Here is a 20,421-nt window from a genome sequence, read left to right as displayed (position 1 = left end):
TGACCTGTATTCCCATGCAGTTCTTCTCCTGGACAGCTGGGGCTGCTGTGGAATTGGTTATTTCGTCTGGGGGCACTGATATTTTGGGGACTGTCCCCTCTGCTGAGGACTCACTCAGATCAGTGACTGCTCAAATAGTTACTCCTGCCTGTCTCCTTCTAGCCTAGCTCGCTATAAAACAGATAAACAGAGGGCTGGTTACCCTCAGCAACTGCTCAGTGGCTTTAGGTAATGCTGCAGGTGACCTCCAGTTTCAGACTGACACCTCTGCCAGTGCTTCCCTGTTCTGTGCTGGTTGTCACCCCGCTGCTGTGGGCACATCAAACACTGGGTTCCACTTACAGAGCACTGAACTGCCTGTCCCCTCTGCCAAAACATTCCTGCCTGAGCTGCTCCTGCTGCTTTTTACCATCATATTAAGCTTGTAGGTATTAGAGTAAAGCACTGTCAGCTGAAATCCCTGGCACCACAACTGACTCTCAAATTTGTAGTCTGGCCTTAACCTTAGAACAAGCAAATGCTCATTTAGGTTGTTTTGCAAGTATATGATTTAGTGACATCACCAAATTTCTGGCTCATCAAGACCTTTCCAGAAGCAAACAATAAGTAGCAGCAAAGCATGTCCTTGAAGTAGGTTTTGGGTGCAAAAACCTGAGCGTTAGCACATCTATCTTTTCAGTAATGAGATAAATAATGCAGAATCAGCTTTTAGGATCGAAAATACATCCCCTTGTTCTACACATAACACATGGTATGTAACAAACAGCACACCTGACATTCCCACAATGAAAATCACTGTTCTCAGGCAAAGCTGTTTGCTACCCTTATGAATGCAAAAGGAAATCAGGTTGTTCAGTGCAATGTTTTGTCCCAAGAAAGAGCATCTAGTTACAGCAGCCCAATTTGTTATTTTTCTCTAAGGGAACATACTGAATGAACCGTATTATTTTCTAGATAATAGACAAAACCATTCTTTATTATGAAAACTTTATGCTCTTTCATAAGCATTAATAATGCTGGGGGTGTGTGGGTGGGAGAGCAGGTGGGTAGGAGTGGAAAGGGAAAACAAAAGGCATCGCTTGGAGGCTATAATTTCTTCTGAAATATTTCTCCCTGTGAGACCTCTTTCCTTCAGAACATTTGTATAGAAGGGAAATACTTTGCTTTTCCTGCAGTCTTCAAGTTTTTAGTGCTTTTTGTGAGTGTGGTGCTTCTGAAAGGCGCCGGGGAGGGGCTGCTTTAGGAAAGCCTTTATTTATCCCGGTGACGTACAGGACTAACAGCAGTGGAAATTTCCTGGTGCTCTGGGCCAGTGCCTGGATCTCGTCTGAAACCATTTCTGAGGCTCAGACCCTACCGAGATGGGACAAATTGCTGCTCTTCTGAGAATGTTTTCCTGTGCTTTAGGTGGTTTCCCCCCGTTATCCTCTTCAGAGGTCACAGAGCAGCGGCGGCAGCAGCAGTTGCTGCACACGTGGGTGGATTCAGGTGGATTCCTGGGATGGGCTCCACGTCAGAGTACCGAGAATCCTCCCATCTTCTGTCTGCCTGGAAAATTGTGGCATTAAATCTGATTCCTACATTGTAGCAACCAAATGTTTCAGCCTCCCAACTCTGTCTGTGTGGCAGGAAGGGCCCTGGAGGTTTTTTTCCTGTTTCAACCTGCTTGCCTCACTATTGCTGTTGTAAAATCCTCTCCATGGACACTTGTAAGGGTTTAAGACCATCCTACTCATGAGAATTCCAATGAGAATTTCCATTCGGGGTCCAGAAAAAACTTTATTAACACAGTTCTTTCATCCCCAGTGTGTCCAGAAGTGCTCTTCTGAAGTGATCAGAAATTTGTCTTCATAGTTGCACAGATTTTTTTCATGGCTGAGAGTAAAATGCAATGAGCTTGAAATATAGCTGCATAGAGCTCAGCAGCCAGCTTCTCTCTAAATTAAAGAGTCCATTTTAAAGAATAATAATAAAAAAATAATTAACACAAGAATGCATGTTTGCAGCCCTATTAGTCGGAAGCAAGTGAGGTAATGAGGAAGATTAAAATCAGTGCTGGCCTTTCCTCTGAGAAGTTTATGGGCATTTAATGAATTTAAATGGGAAAAGGAAGCTGGTAATTGAATTGTTAGTTGGAACTTTATTCAGCAGGGAGTGAGTGATTTCTGTTGGCTTTCACTGTTGTGCTCCCCTTTGTCACCTCAGCCTGTGTACTGGGAGCACTGGATCTGTATTTATGTAACTGGGAAAACATGAGAAGTGTGTTATTGATTCCATTGATTGGAAACACGTAATTAGCACCGAGAAAAAGATGAGCTGGATGGGAATCATGTCATGCCCAACAATTACAAGGGAATGTGTGAGGAAAAAAAGGGATTCTTGCTGGAAACTCTGACTGGGTGATTTACATCAGTCCATACAGACAGAGAACAGCAGAGCAAAGTGAGCCCCAGCCCACACAGCTGGCAGGGAAAATGCTGCAACATGAATTAATTTTCATTAAAAAGGTGTGTGAAGCAGCAGGAGGAACAACTGCAGCTCCCTGCAGATGGAAAGGGCAGTGGTAGGAAGGCACCAGCAGGGAAAATGCTGCAAATTGGTGCTGTGGAGAAAAGGCAAATGAATTTACCCTGTCAGCTGGGGGAGGTTGCTCTTTATCGTAGGCTGTGTGTAGCTAATGTGGATGGGCCCTTGTGGCTTCGGGGATTGTTAGTTTGGTTTGGGTTTAGCACCTGAAAACCCTTGGAAACTACTGGAAAAATGTTCCAACTGTGAGCTCTCTGGCCACTGACATCCCTGCAGAGAAACCCGAAGGAACTTTTCCCTCCTCACAAAGGTCAGCCCGCTCGCCACAAAAACAACAGATGTTGAAAGGAAGCCATCGGAAGATGTAAGATTTCAACTGGCAGCAGGGGAAGATGCGTTGCCAAAATGTGTCTTTGCTTTGTGTTTCTGAAAGCCTCGGTTCCTCCTGGTGGGAGACATCCCTGTTTGGCCCCTGCACAGACACACTGGGTTACATTTGATCTGCTGTGGTGCAATCGGAAGGCTCGGGCTTAAAAAAAACTGGCCCGTGGAGCAGATCCAGAGCAGTTGGCCCATGGAAAGCTCTGCACTGCTCTGCTTTTAGCACTACTGGGGATTTTGGAGGTGTGGCAGTGAAGGAATCAGGTGAGGCTCTTTTGCAATGGGGATTTGGCCCCTGGAATTCCCAAATGCAGGGGTTTTTGTCTGTATGTGAGCATCCCAGGAACTAAAGGTACTTCACAGAGCCCCGTGTGCACAAGAAAAGTTTAAGGAAAAAGAGATTTTGGTAAAAGGGATCTGTGGGAATAACTGCAAAGGCAGAATTTCAAGGACAATGGGAGAGCAGATGTGAGTTCTCACTGAGGGCACGGGATGGTTCCCAAACTCTATAATTACTTTGTAATAAGTTGTACAGGATCCCATTTAATTATGGGACATACGTGCAAAGAAAGGAGAAGCATTTTGTGAATGCAGTGGCCAGAGGAGGAGAGTAATTGAAATGTTAATTCTAATCATATGCTATACTCATGCATTGATTTTTTAATTCACGCTATCCATTAATTAGTTAATGCCTGTAAAGCACATTGAAGATAGAAAATGACTGTGGACTATTGTTACCGTCGTTATGCACTAAATTAATTAGTTCCTGCAGGTTTTAATTGGATTATTGAGATGTAAACTTAGCGGATCTGATTCCAGAGCAAAGGCTGTCCTCGGAATCGTGGGGAAGGGAGCAGCTGCAGTGCCCCCACACCCAGATCAGAACTCTGGCTTCCCTGTGCACATGGATACAGAAATCTTCTTAGGCTGGTCCTGTGTGAGCTTCCCTCTGCCCTGGAGTGCTCTGGGGTTAAGCCCAGCCTAGGACACGTTCAGCCCAGCCTGGTGATGGGGTTGCTGCAGAAGGGGCTGAGCAGTGATTTATGTCCCTGGAAGATGAGGAACAAGAAGATTAGAGCACAAAGATGAGAAGAGTCTCAGTTTCCCTGTGGGGCCAGCACATTTCTGTCACCCTTTGAAGAAGGGGAGTTGTCTTTAAACCAACAGCATCTTTACCAGGATCTGGTTGTAGTTTTTTCCTTTTTTCTTTCTCTGTCTGTAATCATGATGAAACCTGACAACTTTGTCCTTCCTTCTTGTCCGAGCTTTGGAAGGTTGCATGGAAAATAACTGTTTCTATTCAGCCTTATTTATTTATTTATTTAGAAAGAGCTCCTTTTGAGGGAAGCATCAACACCTGATCCTCTTGGAAGAAAACCTCTGGGAGGTTTTCCTTTCAGTTTGGTCCAAACTGCTTCCCCCTGCCCCCGTGCAAGATCAGGGATATTCTGGGTTTGTGTAGAGTTGAAGATCCCCAGTTCCAGAGCCTGCTTTATTTCCAAACCACTCATTTCTCAGCTGCAACGAGGCTTTGGGATCTGCATTTTTGCTGAACGTTTTGATTGTAGTGCTTATAAGACCCCCTGTTAAAAAATCACCCAACAAAACATAAAGGCATTACAGTGGAAAAAGGAATACAAATACATTTGCTCTTTTATAAAAGACATTTATCAAAGTCCAATCAGCTGGGATTTTCTGGTACATGGCTGACTTGCAAAATTCCTTTTGGCATCTTTGCATTTTTTGCAATGTAAGGAAGCACCACTTGGATTACTGCAGCTGTAAGAGGATTCCAGTTGACAAGAGAAAAGAATAGGCAATGTGATTTTTTTTCCTTAATTCTTTTTTTGTTACCTATTTCCCTCTCCTAACTTTGTTTCTGTGGTTTTCTCTGTGCAAATGTCAGCCTGCTTTTAGAAGGAGGTCAGGAATAAGGCTGATAAATAAGTATTTGAGCAGGGTACCAGTCCAGTACTCCTTGCAAATAATGGAAAGTCACATATTGGTGAGTTTTGGGACAAATTCTAAAATATCACCGCAGTCTGCTTCCATAGCACTGATTTCCTGGTAATAGCAATAAATTCCTGCTCTGCTTGAAAACCCAAACGAGCCCAAACCCCCCTTGTTTCACTGCCCATCTATTAGTGCAGCAGCAGTTCCCAGAGCTGGTGCATCTCCTCTTGAATTGATTACATAAAAATAGCTCAAAGGAGGATGCTTAGATTAGAAATCCTGATTTGGGTGTTCATTTCTGGTTTGCTGCTGCTGTTCCTCAGCAAACAGCAGTGTGTATCATTGCAACAGGGTGTTGTGAGATGCAGTGTGTAATGTTTAGTTGGCACTGGATTGAAGAGTTCACTTACCTCATATATCGAACACAGCTTAATTAAATATTTAATGGGTTTTTTCCCGCCGAGAGGAATCAGCAGAATAAGTGAGGAGTGTGTTCCTGGAGATGAAAGTTGCAGAGGAAGGTGATCTGTGGGGATCACTGTCCATTCAATAACCTCACGAGCTGCCTTCCCAATTACTGTGCTCCTTCCCTCCCAGTGTGCTCTGGTGGACATTAATATGTATATACATATAAGCAGAAAGGACTTCAAAGTATCACTGGTGGGAAATGTTAAGTTGGGTCCTCTTTGCTGAGCTGGCAGTAAAGTTGTGCTTTGTTCCTCCATTAGTTGGAGGTGAGTGTGGGTTTACAGTGAGAAATGCCCATATATCAGATGGGACAGTCATATTTATCTGTATGACTGTATATATATAACTATAATTCTGTCCCTTCCCCTGCACTTTGCAGGAACCAGAGGTCTAAGGTGCAGCTTTTAAATTCTAGGGGCATTTTCTACAAACAACTTTTTGGATAAGCCCAAAGGGCTCTGAGTTCCACCTTCTTCCTCTGTGTTATTAACATGTTGCACCAGGTTGCTGTGGGGAATTGCCAGTGAACTGGAGGCCCAGGGTTTGTTCAGATGTGTGATCTGTACTCTAAAAAACACTGCAGTGGTTTTTAAACTGCTGTAGAAGCACGGGGAATACGTTCAGTAGGAAGTACCATGTTCTGTTTTCTACTCAAGGCCCAGTGCTTGGCTGGAAAGAATGGTTTTCTTGGTGTTTTTAAGCTAGTCTCATATTTAAAGTGAGGCTAGGGAAATCTTCAAAAGAACCTGATTTTGCTTCTCTGTAAATAGGTAATCCCAGCAGAGATGGGAAACCTCAGAACGGGAAGTTTGGATAATTTGGAAATCCCTGGAGTTGTTTCCTGCTATGGAAGTTGTCAGAGTGAAGCTGCAAGGGACAGGGAGAGATCAGCTGCAATGACAGAGCACTGGTGTCTCTGTGGAAGAGGGGTAAGTGGTGGATAAATAACCAGTGATTCCACAACAGCCCACCTTACTGCAGGCAAAACCTGAATTTTTGGGAGATTTGTTGAGACTGCAGAGTCTATTTACAAAATCCTGCCCTGCCAAGGAAGGAGGTGGGTATAAAAGGCCATCATGGAGCCGTGGGAAAGCCAGAATGAGTGGGTGGGTGATTTAAATATTTTGGATAAATTGAGGTGATTCTAAATGAAAAGTAGAATTGCAAACCATTGGAGATCTGTCCCATGTACTCTTGTCGTAGATTAGTTTTATTTAAGCCCACATATCTTTATAAAAAATGCAATGAGCAATCTCTTTTTCATAAAAAGGGTTTATTAACAAATATCAATAATGCCACTGAAAAGGCAGATTCAGCAGTCTTTGCACAGAAAAAAAATCTCATAGATTCAGAGAAATGATAGAAGAGTGTGGAGGTTTGGATGAAGAAGAGTCCTAGGGAGGAGTTCCAGAAGCTCATGGGAAGTGTCCAGCATCCATCAGGGCAAGGCGTTTTTCTGTGTTGCTGCTTGCAGACAGTGGTGCCTTTCTTCCTGGCATGGTATTGCTTAACTTCCACACCTTTTAAAATTCTTTGCCGAGGATTTATCCTGCCTTAATCTCATTCCAATGCTTGTGCTTCCTAAGTATGTTGTAAGTGCTTAAAGCTCTGTTGGTGTTTTAGGGGAGGACAGAAGTCTCCAGCTTCACCTCTGTAAATACCGTGTCAGTATTTCCACTTTCCCAGGGCTGGGGAAGCAAAGGATGATGCTGCAGGGTGTGCACCTTGTCTCCTTTCCCACCACATTGGCCTTTGCTTTATTTCCACCAGCAATAGTGTTCAGAAGCAGTCGGCCCCTTATTAACTCCCTAATCCCACGTGCACACAGAGCAGATCCAGAATTCCCCAGGGCCGAGCAGGAGCAGGGTTCAAACAGCCCCACAGATGCTGTGGCTGTGTGTCTGTGTTGGACCCCAGCCACCACAAACTGTTATCTCTGCAGAAAACTTGCCAAGCTCTCCACGATAAAATCAAACCATAAAAGTGTTGTAATTAACGATTTCACTCTGACATCTATGGATGCCTCTAAGTCATTGCTTTGGGAATGTTTTCTGCTCAGCTGGAGAGGTGCCTGTTTCCATATTTCATTTTGTCTCTGAGGACCAGCCATCTCCCCCCTTGTTTAACCTTGGGCACTTATGAAGCATGTTCATTTACACCCCCTCACTGACATTAACAATTTGGCCAACCCCTGCAGAAGCAATTTCCCTCTCAGTTTGAGTGGCAGCATCTTTTCCTGGGAGTAATCCGTGACTTGGGCATCCCAGGTTTGTCCTGGAGGAGGGACGTACAACTGTCTGAAGTTTTAAAAAGCCCAATGACTAATCCAAGATGAGCTTTTTTTTCCTCCTCTCCAGATTGTTAATTTGAAAACATTTCTTACAGATTTCCTTTACATTTTCTCATAGTTGGAAATACATGGAATTTTTTTCTCTCCAAAATGTTTGTGGGGTGAGAAAACAGCCTGTTGGTTAGTTGGATTTGTTCCAAGTTGTCTGTTTACTCACCTGTGGTCAAGTCAGGAGCAAAAGGTGAGGATTCTGTCTGTAAATGTTTTGGAAATGAAGGTGTCTGCACTGAAGGACTTTGCTTCTGGCCAGCTTTAGCTGGATGGAATTATCCATAATATCCCTTGTGCACTGGCAGTATCAGTCTGTTAATTTTTCTATATACTGACACTCTGTGAGACTCCATTAGGAAAAGTCCAATATTGTAAAATATTCCTCTGTGAATGCATTGGTGTAATTTATGCTGGGACAGTGACTGCAGGAGTGGCAGTCAGGGTTGGAAAATGAATCCTGTCACGGGGAAAGAGCTGGAGAACATTGCAGGGGAAGCTCTACCCCTTCTCCTGGGGAATCAGCACAACTGGGATCAGACAGCAACCGGTGTGGGTGATGCTGTGTTGGGTGTCAGCTACGGACACACAAATGATGGGTAGAACATCTAGAAGCAACTGTAACTAAAATTACTTGAACTTTTCATTTTTAAACTCCTTCCACTGCCTTCCAATTTGGGAATGACATTTTTCAAGTCTGAACTCTTCTCAAAAGTATTTTTGGAAGGTCTGAACACAAACAGTTTAGCCATCTTTGTGTAAAATGACTGCTAGGAAAGTACTCAGCTCTGACACATTTTTGGCAGGGAGCTATTGAACAGCTTTGGGGCCTTGTTGGAAGTGTCCAAAAGTGTTTTTCAAATCATCATATAATTATTATTGGTTATAATAATGCTCAGAGACCCCGCCCAGCCCTCAGAGACTCTGACCAAGGCAAGCAACAGTGAAAAGCAAGTCCTCAAGGACGTGCAGGAGAACTGTCCAGCAACAACTGGGGCACATTTGCACGTCCAGGGTGAGCAGGACACAGCAGTGACAACGTGACACAGCAGTGACAACGTGACACAGCAGTGACAGTGTCACTGAGCTGGCAAACCACAGTCAGCTGGGGAGGGTTAACTGGGCATGGACCCACACTGCTGCTGGCTTTTGGCACACGGTGGGGAAGAACTGGAAGGACAGGGCCTGCCACCCTCCTTGCCACTGGGCAGAGGCTGCAGCAATCCCAGCACTGCAATCCCCAAGCCCATCTGCCCAGACTCTGTGAATGAGAATGATCTGGGGGAGAAATTTCTGCAGAAATTCAGCTTTAATGTGCCAATGGAAGTGTTTGTTTTGGGGCAGTTGCTGTCCTCACCACTGATGGTGACAGCCCAGGAGCTGGGAAGTATTTGGCATTTGAGCAGTGAGGTGGACTGTCTAAAAGTGAAGTTTTAAGCTTGCCAGGAGCTGGGAATAATTATGTAGCACTTCCCACTCTCGTTTTGATCTCGTTACACAAGCGTGAGCGAACGTGAAATTAGATGCTCTCCTTATGGAAACGTTCCACATTAGTTCCACTTGATACGTTCTTGGTTCCATTATTAGAGCTCCGTTTGTCCCCAACTTCTGAAGTTTGGCTTTGTTGAACTGTTCCCAGTGGCCGTACCTGGTGACTTGCCCTTTCCTGCCGGTGTCCCGAGGACACAAATGTGGAGGTGTTTCCCATTTGTGGGCAACACCGTGTTCCCTGGAGCCATTCATCTCACATTTCCATGGCACCCCATGACCAAAGGCTATGAAATGCTGCTCTGGAGAAACACTGGTGGTGTTGAGGCAAACGGACACTTTTTCCTGAAGCATTTCGATTTAAAAGTTTCTGGTCATTTTTCGGTTAATTGTTTATTTCATGGAAAGAAATTAATTAGAACTTGTAAAAACCTAACATCATATGACCTTTCAACTGAATTAGAAGAAGAAGAAAAGCCTTCATTTATTGCTGCCTTTTCCCCAAGCTGTTCTTTTTTAGTTGCATTTAAATAGAATATATTTGGGCATGAAAGTTGACAGCTCCTTTTTCATGGCCTTTTACTGTATTTTTGCTGTGGCTGGTCAGAGGCTTTTATCTAAAGCTTTGTTCTTTGCGGTGGAAAAAAATTCCAGAGGATTTAAGAGAGTGATAGAGTTTTCAGAGAAAATAAAATTTTCACACAGTACTTGGGGCTGCTCGGGAAATGGGATTTCATGCTGGCAAAGCTCAGCGCTTTGTCGGAGCTCTTGTTGACAGTGGTGGAATTTGGGGTTCATCCCGCAGCTCAGCCAACATTCCCACCCTTCTGTGCTTCCCACTGTGTCACAGGAACTCTTTGGAGTGGGTGTGGTGGGTCCTGAGTGGAGCCTGGGCCTGTGGGAGCAGCTCAGGTGTGATTCCCACCCCAGGACTTCCGCAAGGGAGGAGCTGGGCTGCCCTGGCTGGGTCATCCCGGGACCCGGCTGGATGGAACCATGGGAGGCTGGAGGTACCTGGGAGATGGATCAGCTGAAGGAATGTCTCTGAATGCTGTTTGGGTGGGGAAACCACTTGGTGTGGGGAAGAGGCAAAGCATGGCCCACGATGGAAAGGAGCAGGAGAACTTCTGTTGTGATCAAGAGACAGCTGACAGTCGAAGGAAAGGATTAGCAATAAGAACAAAGGAGCAGTGTTTGATTTAACCATTCTTTGGCAACTCTTAAATTGGACTAAAAGCAGAAAGTAATCCTTGGCTAGTCTGGTCCTGTAGCATTGGCAGGGAAGTGCTGGCTGGGACAGTGAAGTGGGACAGGTAGGGCACAGGTTGTGCAGCTGCCTCTGCAGAGCCAGCCCTGCTCGTGAGGCTACAGCCTAGTGATCTGCCAGTGCTGGCATTAAGTGCTTTAATTTTTCCTCTCAAGAATGAGACATCTTCTTTAATCCCACGTAATTATAAAATTGCAAAGTCGGAGGTAGCAAGGGCCCATTAGGCGAGGCGGCTCCTGTGCCCTCAGGGGATTGTTCAGGGGAACTCGGTGATTGAGAAACGGGGATTCAACCAATTACTCACCTCGTAGTCTCGGTTCATCGCTCCTGCCACTGAGATCCGTCGTGTCATCTTTCTTTGCGAGCAGCATGAACGGATTATCAAGTTTCATTCTCAAATCATCTGCAAGGCAGATTTATGCAGAGCCTTTGTATCTCTAAGCAAATCGGGGAATGTGAGTCTCTCGCTACCACGCGGCCGAGTATTCCTAAGGAAGGGCTATTAATAGCCCGATCCTAGTTCCCGCGGGGCGCTCATCTCATGGCATGCGACCTCCATCTGGAGCGGGGAGCCGCGCCGAGGAGCGGTGCGGGGCTGGGAGTGCGGGAGCCGCGCCGAGGAGCGGGATGCGGCTGTGGGCGCCGAGGCGGTGCCGGCGGGCGGTGATGTAATGCGAGCTGTGGAGAGCCGGCCCGGCGGGCGGACCGCGCTGCTCCGCGGGCGGCTGCGCCGTCCCTGGGTCCCGCCGTGCGGGGCGGTCCCTGAGCGCTCCCTGTGCAGGGTGCGTGCGGGTGCCGCGGTGTCCCGCAGGTGTGTCCCTGAGCGCTCCCCGTGCAGGATGAGTGCGGGTGCCGCGGTGTCCCGCAGGTGTGTCCCCGCTGCGGGGCGGTCCCTGAGCAGCGCTCCGTGCAGGATGCGTGCGGGTGCCGCGGTGTCCCGCAGGTGTGTCCCCGCTGCGGGGCGGTCCCTGAGCGCTCCCCGTGCGGGATGTGTGCCGGTGCCGCGGTGTCCCGCAGGTGTGTCCCCGCTGCGGGGCGGTCCCTGAGTGTTCCCCGTGCGGGATGTGTGCCGGTGCCGCGGTGTCCCGCAGGTGTGTCCCCGCTGCAGGGCGGTCCCGCGGCGCTGGCGGGCGGCGGGCGGCAGGTGGAGCCCGCGATCCGCCCGTGCCCGCTCCCGCACCGCCCCCCCGCACGTGGCGCGGCCCCGCTGAAAAGCCGCGAGCGGCCCCGCGCCCGGCACTGCCGCCCACAGCGCCCGAGCCGCTCCGATCCCTCCCGCTCCCACCGCTCCCGCCGCCACGGGGCGCGGCATCCGCGCCTCGCCGCCCGCCCCGCCGCCCGCAACCCGCGGCCGCTGAGAGCCGGCCCCGCGCATCCCCGGCGCCGCCGCGGGCACCGGCCGCTCGCAGCTGGCGCTGACCTGTTGAAAGAGCCGCGCGTGTCTTGGGGATCCTTTGTCTCGGGGCTTTCTATTTTTTTTTTCCATCTCGACGGGGGAAGTTTGCTCCCCAGACTGTGGCCCGGCTTCCTCCACACCCTTTCCTCCTCGTCTTCCTCCTGTTTTCCAGGATCCGCTGCGCGGGGCCAGAAGCGGTCTCTCCCCCGTAAGCCCCGGCCCCGCGCTGGAGCCGGGGGCACCCGCGGGCTCCGGGCTCGCCCTTTGCCCCGGCGGCGGCGGAGGGGCGGCCCCGGCAGCGCGGGGAGGCTCCGCGGCTGCCCCCGCGCTGCCACCATGGCCAAAGTGGCGGCGGAAAGTTGCGGGTCGGCGCCGGCCGAGGACTTGTCCAAGGTGTCGGACGAGGAGCTGCTCAAGTGGAGCAAGGAGGAGCTGATCCGCAGCCTCCGCCGCGCCGAGGCCGAGAAGATGAGCGCGATGCTGGACCACAGCAACCTCATCCGCGAGGTGAACCGCCGCCTCCAGCTCCACCTCGGCGAGATCCGCGGCTTGAAGGTAGAGCGGGGTGGGCAGGGTGGGACCCCTGAAGTTTGTGCCGTGTCGCCGCGGCCCCCGCCCGTCCCGCCGGGAGCGGTCTCGTCAGGTGGATGGTCCGGGAGGAGCCGCTCCCGGGAACCGCAGGAAAAGTAGGCGAGGGCTGGAGTGAATAGCCTTTGATGCTGCTTAAAAATCGAGTGTCCGGCTAAGAGATGAGCAGCTGTTCACCAGGATGTGCAGCACAGCTGGGGTGTGCTCTGCCCCAGTGTTCTTTGGTTTGGTACAAGCACTAAAGTCTGGTCACCTCTGTGTTAGACTCCACTGGCGTGGAGTTCGATGATCCTGCCTGAAGTGCACGAGAAATAAGGGTGTGCAGAGCTGGAGATGTTCAAAAGGTTTTTTGTCCCTAGTTTCAGCTGCCCTAGCCTGTCAGGCAGGCAGGCTGCTGGAGGGAGTGGGTCATTTCCAGGATGCAGTGCAGGGGATGGCAGGTGATGGCAAACCCTTGGGCTCCGTTTTGGGGTGACCAGAACCAATCCCTAGTTTGTTGTCTGAAAAAGGCACCTGCTAATGCATCTCTGACTAACCATTTTCAATTGTATCTTTGTGCAGGCTGCACATCACAAGTCAGACCAGGTCTGTAATGGCTTATCCCTTCTAAATTTCACTCCTTGGTTGGGTGAGAAGCTTAGTCCCTAATGTTTCCTTTCCCCTTCTGAGGATTGGGAAGATAGTGTGACTGCTTACAGAGGATTACCTTGCTTGTGCATTGTAGCCCTGGAAAGTTACCTTAAAGCTGGCAGGACCACAGAACATTGTCTGTCTTGTTGCTTTTGAGAAAGGACACTGTTTTTAGGGAATTCTTTCAGTGAGATTGGAGGGAAGGAGAGGACAGACAGATGCAGTGTGGGCTTTTGAATTATTACACGGAAGTGCATTAGAAGAGAGTTCTTCACTTGTAGAATGGCTTTAAATGATGGAATTACTGAGAAAGTGTCTTTGATCATAATGTGGCATAAAATAAACAGCATATGGTGGAAGACTCTTCCTGTCTCCCAAGTTTTTGTGTTCTACAGAGTATGGGGAGGTGTGTCTCTTCCCTCTTTTTGACCATCCATGGTGTCTGGGGGTAAAAAAGACCCATCCATGATAGTATTTAGTAAGATAGTATTTAGGTTTCAAATGTAAGTTCAATTACAACAATAGTGTCTTTCTCCCAGTGCTGTGACATCATATGGATTTCTGCATCCTCCAGATAACTGACCAAACACACCAAGATGTGTAGGAAGCAGTGACACATTCCCCTCTCAATTCTGAACTCCTTAAGTCATATTTGACTTCCTCCCTTTGTTCAGATGCCCCATCTGGAACATTTCAACAGAATCTGGGAGAAGGAGGTTGTGAGCCCTGTGCTGGTGTCTGGACATCTCCCTCCTTTGTTGTGTGTGAAATACCAGGTCCCTGAGTCAGAATGCCCAGCTGGGAGGCTGCCTTCTGGCTGAGGAATTCTGCACTTCCACAACTTTTTTATTCCACCCTGGGATCACTTCAAACATCTCTCACCAGCAGAGATTTTTTAAGGACACCTTGTAGCCTTTTTTTCATTGTCAAATACAGGTTGAAATGGGTCAAGTTCAGAGTTATTCTGAGGCAAAGATCAGACAAACCCAGGCATTCCTGCATCCAAATCCAGTGGGGTTACAAAAGCTTCCTTTTGTTGGGAAAATGGCCTTTCCATAAGGCCAAGCCTTTAACAATTGTGGCTAATCTCTATTTGTGATATCATGCATAAGAAGGAATGAATATGGAGCTGTGGGAAAGAGAAATACGGTCACAAGTCCAAACTAGGAGGGCAAAATACTGCAAATGTTTTCTTTGGCATTATTCTGCTATAGTAACACCCTGAACATTTTTCTTCAGAGCATTTGCTTCAGACTGTTCCTCGCTCAGAGAAGGGCATGGAATCATGTGCTGCATTTTATTAGGAGGGAAAAATCTATTAGAGCAGATTATTTAATTTCAGAGTGGCTGAAGCAATCCTGATAAAGTGATGTCTGACAAGGGTTTTTAATGCAAATCTGGAACAACATCAAACAACCCCCTTTTTTTTTTAATCTCTAAAATGTTCATCTTTATATGTGACTATGCTTTGGGGAATAGGGAGTCTAGATATGTAATAATTAATTATTTAAATGAGAGTAAGAGTTCTGATGTACCTCGCAGTTTTATTCAGGTGAATATTTCTCAGGGGAGCGAGATCATCAGGAGAGCACTTACGATCTTTGCCCAGGTTGGGAGCTAAATTAATCTGATATTTAGCATGAAAATTAATTAAGCACCTGAAACTTTTATGCTGTGTCAGAAGTTAGTCTTTGAACACCTCAGACTAGCTCCAGGTCAACTTTGGCTGGACAGCAGCACTGTGCTGTTACAACGTGCCAGATCTACACAAGCAATTATTTCTGCCTCGCTCGAGTGCTTAAATATGATTTTGTGGCTTCTGTAAGGGTGATTGTATAACACCAATTCCTTCAGACACTTCTCTGCCATGATAATCTTTCTCTTGAAGGATATCAACCAGAAGCTGCAAGAGGATAACCAGGAGCTGAGGGACCTGTGCTGCTTCCTGGACGACGACCGACAGAAGGGCAAGAAGGTGTCCCGGGAGTGGCAGCGGCTGGGCAGGTACAGCGCCAGCGTGATGCACAAAGAGGTGGCCCTGTACCTGCAGAAGCTGAAGGAACTGGAGGTGAGACAGGAAGAAGTGGTTAAGGAGAACCTGGAGCTGAAGGAGCTGTGCGTGCTGCTGGATGAGGAGAAGGGTGGCGGGGCCGGGAGCCGGAGCTCCATCGACAGCCAGCTCAGCCTGTGCCAGCTGACGGCGCCCAGCGCCTACATCCGAGACGTGGGGGACGGCAGCAGCACCTCCAGCACGGGCAGCACCGACAGCCCCGACCACCACAAACACCACCCCAGCACCAGCCCCGAGCACCTGCACAAGGCTCGGGGGGAAGGCAGCCCCGAGCACCAGAAGCACCGGAGCATCAGCCCCGAGCACCTGCAGAAGCCCCGCGGCTCCGGCAGCCCCGACCACCACCTGAAAGGGCCCAGCCCCGAGCACCACAAAGCCGTGGTCAAAGTCCCCGACCCACAAAAGCACAGCAGCAGCAGCCCAGAAACTATCCCAAAGCACGTGCTGAGCAGTAGCCCCGAACACTTTCAAAAGCAGAGGCCTGGTGGCAGCCCTGAGCACCAAAAGCACAGCGGTGGCAGCCCGGACCACCTGCAGAAGCACACGCCGAGCGGGAGTACAGAACACCTGCACAAGGTGAGGGGCACCAGCCCAGAGCACCTCAAACAGCACTATGGAGGCAGCCCCGAGCACCTCAAACACCTCAGCGGAGGCAGCAGGGAAGGGACCCTCAGGAGACAAGTGACAGAGGACCTGTCCCCTCACCACAGGAGTATTTACAACGGAATGAATGGTGGGTCAATGCTTCCAGTGAAAGCTCTCTTTGAAAATTCCTCAGGTAGTTCCAGTGCTATTTCAGGAGGAGGAGCGATGAAATGTTTCATTTCATTGATGTGAAACGAAAGGTAACGAGCCTGGTGTCAGCATTGTTCCTTTAGCAAGTGATTTAATTGGAGTAGTCCTGTTTGTCCATCCAGCACGTGTTGGGTAGATTAAAAAAGCAGGGGGAAAGTGCATTTTGAGTGCTAGTGCAAGACACCGAGGAGCAGCTCCTGGCCCCAGCCCTGCTCTGTGGTTGGTAGATGTAAACTGTTTGTCCCCAGATGGGTTTCTGTTTGCATCAGGGAGGAATTGCATTATGTTCCGTGTCCTGCCTGTGTCTGAGTCAGCAGAGTGGAGCTGAATGTCTCCAGTTTCCTTTCCACCTTCCTCTAGCTTTAAAGATTTTAGAATTTCCTGTCTATTGATTGAAGGCTTCTTATATCCTTTCCCATAAGCTTTGGAGAAGACCCCAGGTGAAGAGTAGGGTCAATAGAAATGAATCTGATAGCTCCTAAAGCTTTTCAAAGCCTGGCGTTTGCATATTTTTAACTATAGCAAATTAAAAATTAAGGAAGATCTGAGGGGGTTTCTTTGCTGTTGTTATTGCTGCCTTTTAGAAAGTTTTCCAATAAACATGCCAAGCTTTTAAGAGCTGTGTATCCTCACTGATTGGGATTAATTTCTATTCTTAGGATAGTCACAAAGTAACTATTTTGTTATTCTGAAAGTCAAATGGTTACAAAGTTCAGTGCTGTAGAAACAGCTCTTTGTAGACTTAGCAGAATTTCTGTAGCCTGCTCCTTTTGTTTCCTCCATATGCTTTGAGATGTTTCCATGAAGGAAATTAGTGTCCTAGTGGAAAACTCTTCTCCCAGACCCGAAGTGGTAAGTGTAGAGACTTCTCTCTTTGATTGTAAAATGATTAATAAGGTGAGTGTGTGACAAGGCTGAAGTCAGCCTTACACAACTTCCATGAAATACTGTATTCCTTCTCCATTTTCTGTTTAAAGCTGACCTCACTGTAAGCATGAAGTGTGGAACCAGACTTCCTAAAAGCACCACGATGTTCCTCAGTCCATCACCGAGCCAGTAGAAAGGTGATCTAAGGTTTTAAGTCTGTATTTTTCAAACCCACACCCAGGTGAAGATACAGTTTTTCTGCTCCCAGCACGGTGGGTTTTTGGATTTTTCTGTTGTCCAAGTACCTTGTCAAGGCCCGTGTTGCCAACAGTGCAGTGAGAGCAGTTGTTACTTTAATCCTGAGCTGACTGGCATCCTTTGTGCAGCATATTTCATCTGTCTACAGTTTGGACTCAGGCCACAAGGTGCTGGAGAGGGCAGCTGCTGCTCTGGGAGGCTGTTTATTGACTTTAATCACAGCTCTGCCTGTCCTACACTTTATATAATCACTTTTACAGCAAGTCCTCTTTGGTTTGACAACTCCTCTCACCAGTAACTTGTCAAACTTCTCTTTTTCCATATTTATATAATCTGATGCAAACTTGAGGTTTAATTCTGGCATTCATCTGACCTTGGTCAGTGGTAAAGCTCTTGACAGCTCTGCTGTGAGGAGGAGGCTTTCAACTTCAGGGAAACACTTGGTCTTCACAGCAAGGCTGAATCCTCCTGGGTGTTTGGGGGTTTGATTTTGTGGGGAGCAGGTAAGATGGAAGTGGTCCAAGTGCTGGCCATTAGCACTTGCTATTGCTGTGCAAGAAATGTGTAAATCTTAATTTGCGTGTTCTGTGTCTGCCTGAACCTGCCAGCTGAGTGTAGGGGATGGAAATCCTGAACTTCTGCATCCGTGGTGAGGAATGGGGAAACTGTGACAACCTGAGGCAGAAAGTGGCCTGGAAACGAGACCCTCAACTCTGATGAGAAATACAAAAGGCCCATATTTTGGGTTCTTATCCCAAATCATATAAGTAAGCATTCAATGTCCCCTTGGACCCTAGTTTGTTTTAAAATTTGGAGTGTATCTAGCCAGGAGATGTTTGACTGCCCATCTGTGTGATGAGTTTGCAGGGCACTTCCAACCTTACTGTGGTACCTGAGGAGTGTTGTTGAGCAGCAGGAGTGAAGTGTTGGTGACCCTGAGTGACAAACAGCAAACACAAACTCTTTTTGAATAAAACAATATATTTTAACTCTGCAACCAGAATTTCCAGGCTCAGGACAAGCCTGTGCCACGTCCCTTGGCCTGAGCTGGCCTCTCTTGGTGCCCGCACAGGTTCTGTGGTGCTGTGTCCCCTCTGCCTGGCTCTGCACTGTCCCCAGAGGTGTGAGGGGTGCATTAGGGTGTTGGCAGGGTTCTGACAGCTCCTCAGCTCAGCCCCAGCAGTTGCAGCCCAGCGTTGCAGGAACAGGATGTGCAGCTTTGCAGGATGTGCTCATGCATTAGTCATTTGGGCCTCATGCATGTTTTAAGCTGTCACGAGGTGTGCGGGAAGTTACCTCAGCCTTCGGTCCACAGGCACAGCTGAAGGGATGAGGGATGAGGTGATAACGTTTCCTTTCATAATTCTGCTCATTTTCCCTGCTCAAAGGTTTGATCTTGGTATTTTTTTCTTGTATGACATGTCAGCTTTCATTTATAAGATTTATAAGGCTTTTAAAAAATCCTGCCTCGTGGTTCTCCTCCATATTTTTCTCAGATAGGTGTCCTCAGCCTTTGGAGTGACAGAAAATGGGATGGGAGAGCTAAATTTGATGGCTGTTAATTGGAAACACCTGTATTTAATTTTTAAGGCCTTAACCAAATAAAACACGATAACGATCTTTTGCTGTAATCACACCTCAATGTTCTGGGTAATGAGAACAGAGATGTTTGGGATAGAAAGATTGCTGAAATTAGAAGGGAAAATGCCAGAAGTAAAAACATTTCGAAGAGAATTTTAATGCAACCTAGAAGAATACACGACAATTTAACTCTGACAGATATTTAGGGTGGAAGTGCCTCTATGTAAATTGATCTGCTTTCAGCATTTGCAACCCTAGTGCTGTTTTTTTTTAGTCTAAGCAATTTATTCTCAACTTTCTATTTTAAGAAGTCCTTTGTTTTACTCTGAGCTTTGACTTTTGTGTGAAAGGCAAGTATCCAAAGGGTTTCACATGTGCCTCTTGCTTCCTGCTGAGGCTGTTAATGAAGAGAAGTAAAAGTGCTGACTAACACCTCTCATACTGCTGGAGGTGTGAGGGCTCTCACAGAACAAATGCAACCTCACCTCTCCTTGAGCAAAGGTGCTTGTAGGCTAAATAGAGACTCTGCCTAAACTTTGGGCACTTTCTGTTATAAATGTGCTTCTTAGAAGGAAAACAAGATCGGAAAATGCTGCACTGAGCGAAGAGAGGAAACTGCAGGATGACTTCAGAGAGGAAAACCTCATAACCATGTTACTGAGGCAACTGATATCCTCTGGTGGAAACAGCATTTGCTGCCCGAAGAGGGGGATGATGTCATGTTTCAGTGCAGGTTTGCTCAGTTGTGTTTCTTAAAGTTGAAATGGAGATAATTTCCCTGTCCTCAATAGCGGTGTACAGCACTTTGTGTGTGATCTGCCTTTCCTGGTGGCCCCCAGCACTGCACCTCTGGGAGCCTGAGCAGCGTTTTGGACTCTTAGGAGCATAAACAAAGGCTGCGGGATCCACTGAGTTCTCCCTTTGCCAGGATGAAGTAACCTACTGTTTATTTCAGATATTTATTTTTTTAAGCCTGGAGCTCTAAACATTTACGTCTATCAAGTCTTCCCGTTGAATTCCGTAGGTTTTATGCCAAACTTGTAAATTGGTTTTAGCTCTTCCACACTGTGAGAGAACTGGGGCATGAGATGTGAATACGTGTGGGACTAGAACACGTTGCATTTGTTGCTGAGGAGGAATTTATCAAGTTGTGGCCGTGCCTGCACAAACACTGCAAGGCAGAGCTGGTTCCCGTCCTCTGGCTTTGGTGCCACCGCTGGGCTGGAGCCGGTGCACTGATTTTTATTGTGTCTTGTTTATCTCATTGCAAGGCTTTTAAAAAATAATGCCTTTTCGGAGCGGCGAGTGGGCGTTTGTTTTGGTTTGTGCAGGAGACAATAGACGCTCATTTATTTTTCATGGTGCTTGGGTCAAGAGTTAAGCCATTTGCCTTTACCTCAGAGAGCTTATCAGGAGTTCGGGTAGCTGCTGTTGTCTGCCTGAAATATGTGGGCAGATGTGGATGTTATTTTATTTTCCTTAGTGCCAGAATGGCGAGTGCTCAACATTAAAGCCTTGTCTGAGCCCCTGCTGAGGCAGCACCTCTGACCCGAGCTCAGGACCCGGTGTAACAATCCTTCTCCTGGCTTTGGAGTTACACTGTTATTATTTGGTAATAGTAAATTACGGGTTTGGAAGGATCAGTGATTAAATTGTCAACTTCTCTGAACTCTGGCACTTCTAATGCAGAGTCAGAATACTATAATAACTTTTGGTAAGTGCTGCTTGTTGAAGAAATTCAGCCTTGTGGTGTGCATTGTGTGTCAAAGTGTCCTGTCCCTTCAGTTCTATCTGTTCATGGGATCTTTTTTCAG

The 20,421-nt window shown here is 47.5% G+C and overlaps 1 protein-coding gene across 11 annotated transcripts in view; it reads left to right on the top strand.

Annotated features, from left to right (window-relative positions):
• CCDC85A (coiled-coil domain containing 85A) overlaps positions 1–20,421 on the top strand; it is a 190,049-nt gene that overhangs the window by 123,249 nt on the left and 46,379 nt on the right. For 9 of the 11 annotated variants that reach the window (XM_027693255.1, XM_027693256.1, XM_027693258.1 and 6 more), the window contains 2 exons: positions 6,099–6,257; positions 14,924–15,839. In XM_027693255.1, the coding sequence (XP_027549056.1) occupies positions 6,099–6,257; positions 14,924–15,839 (1,075 nt within the window). Of the gene's footprint in view, positions 1–6,098; positions 6,258–12,011; positions 12,373–14,923; positions 15,840–20,421 lie in introns of those variants that run through there. The other 2 variants (XM_027693260.1, XM_027693264.1) reach the window with 1 other exon arrangement.

Source organism: Neopelma chrysocephalum, unplaced genomic scaffold (genome assembly GCF_003984885.1).
Source record: "Neopelma chrysocephalum unplaced genomic scaffold, ASM398488v2 Primary Assembly neopelma1_91, whole genome shotgun sequence".
Taxonomy (NCBI): Eukaryota; Metazoa; Chordata; class Aves; order Passeriformes; family Pipridae; genus Neopelma; species Neopelma chrysocephalum.
The sequence above is the reverse complement of the archived record's forward strand: the minus strand, read 5'-3'. Positions and strand labels throughout refer to the sequence as shown.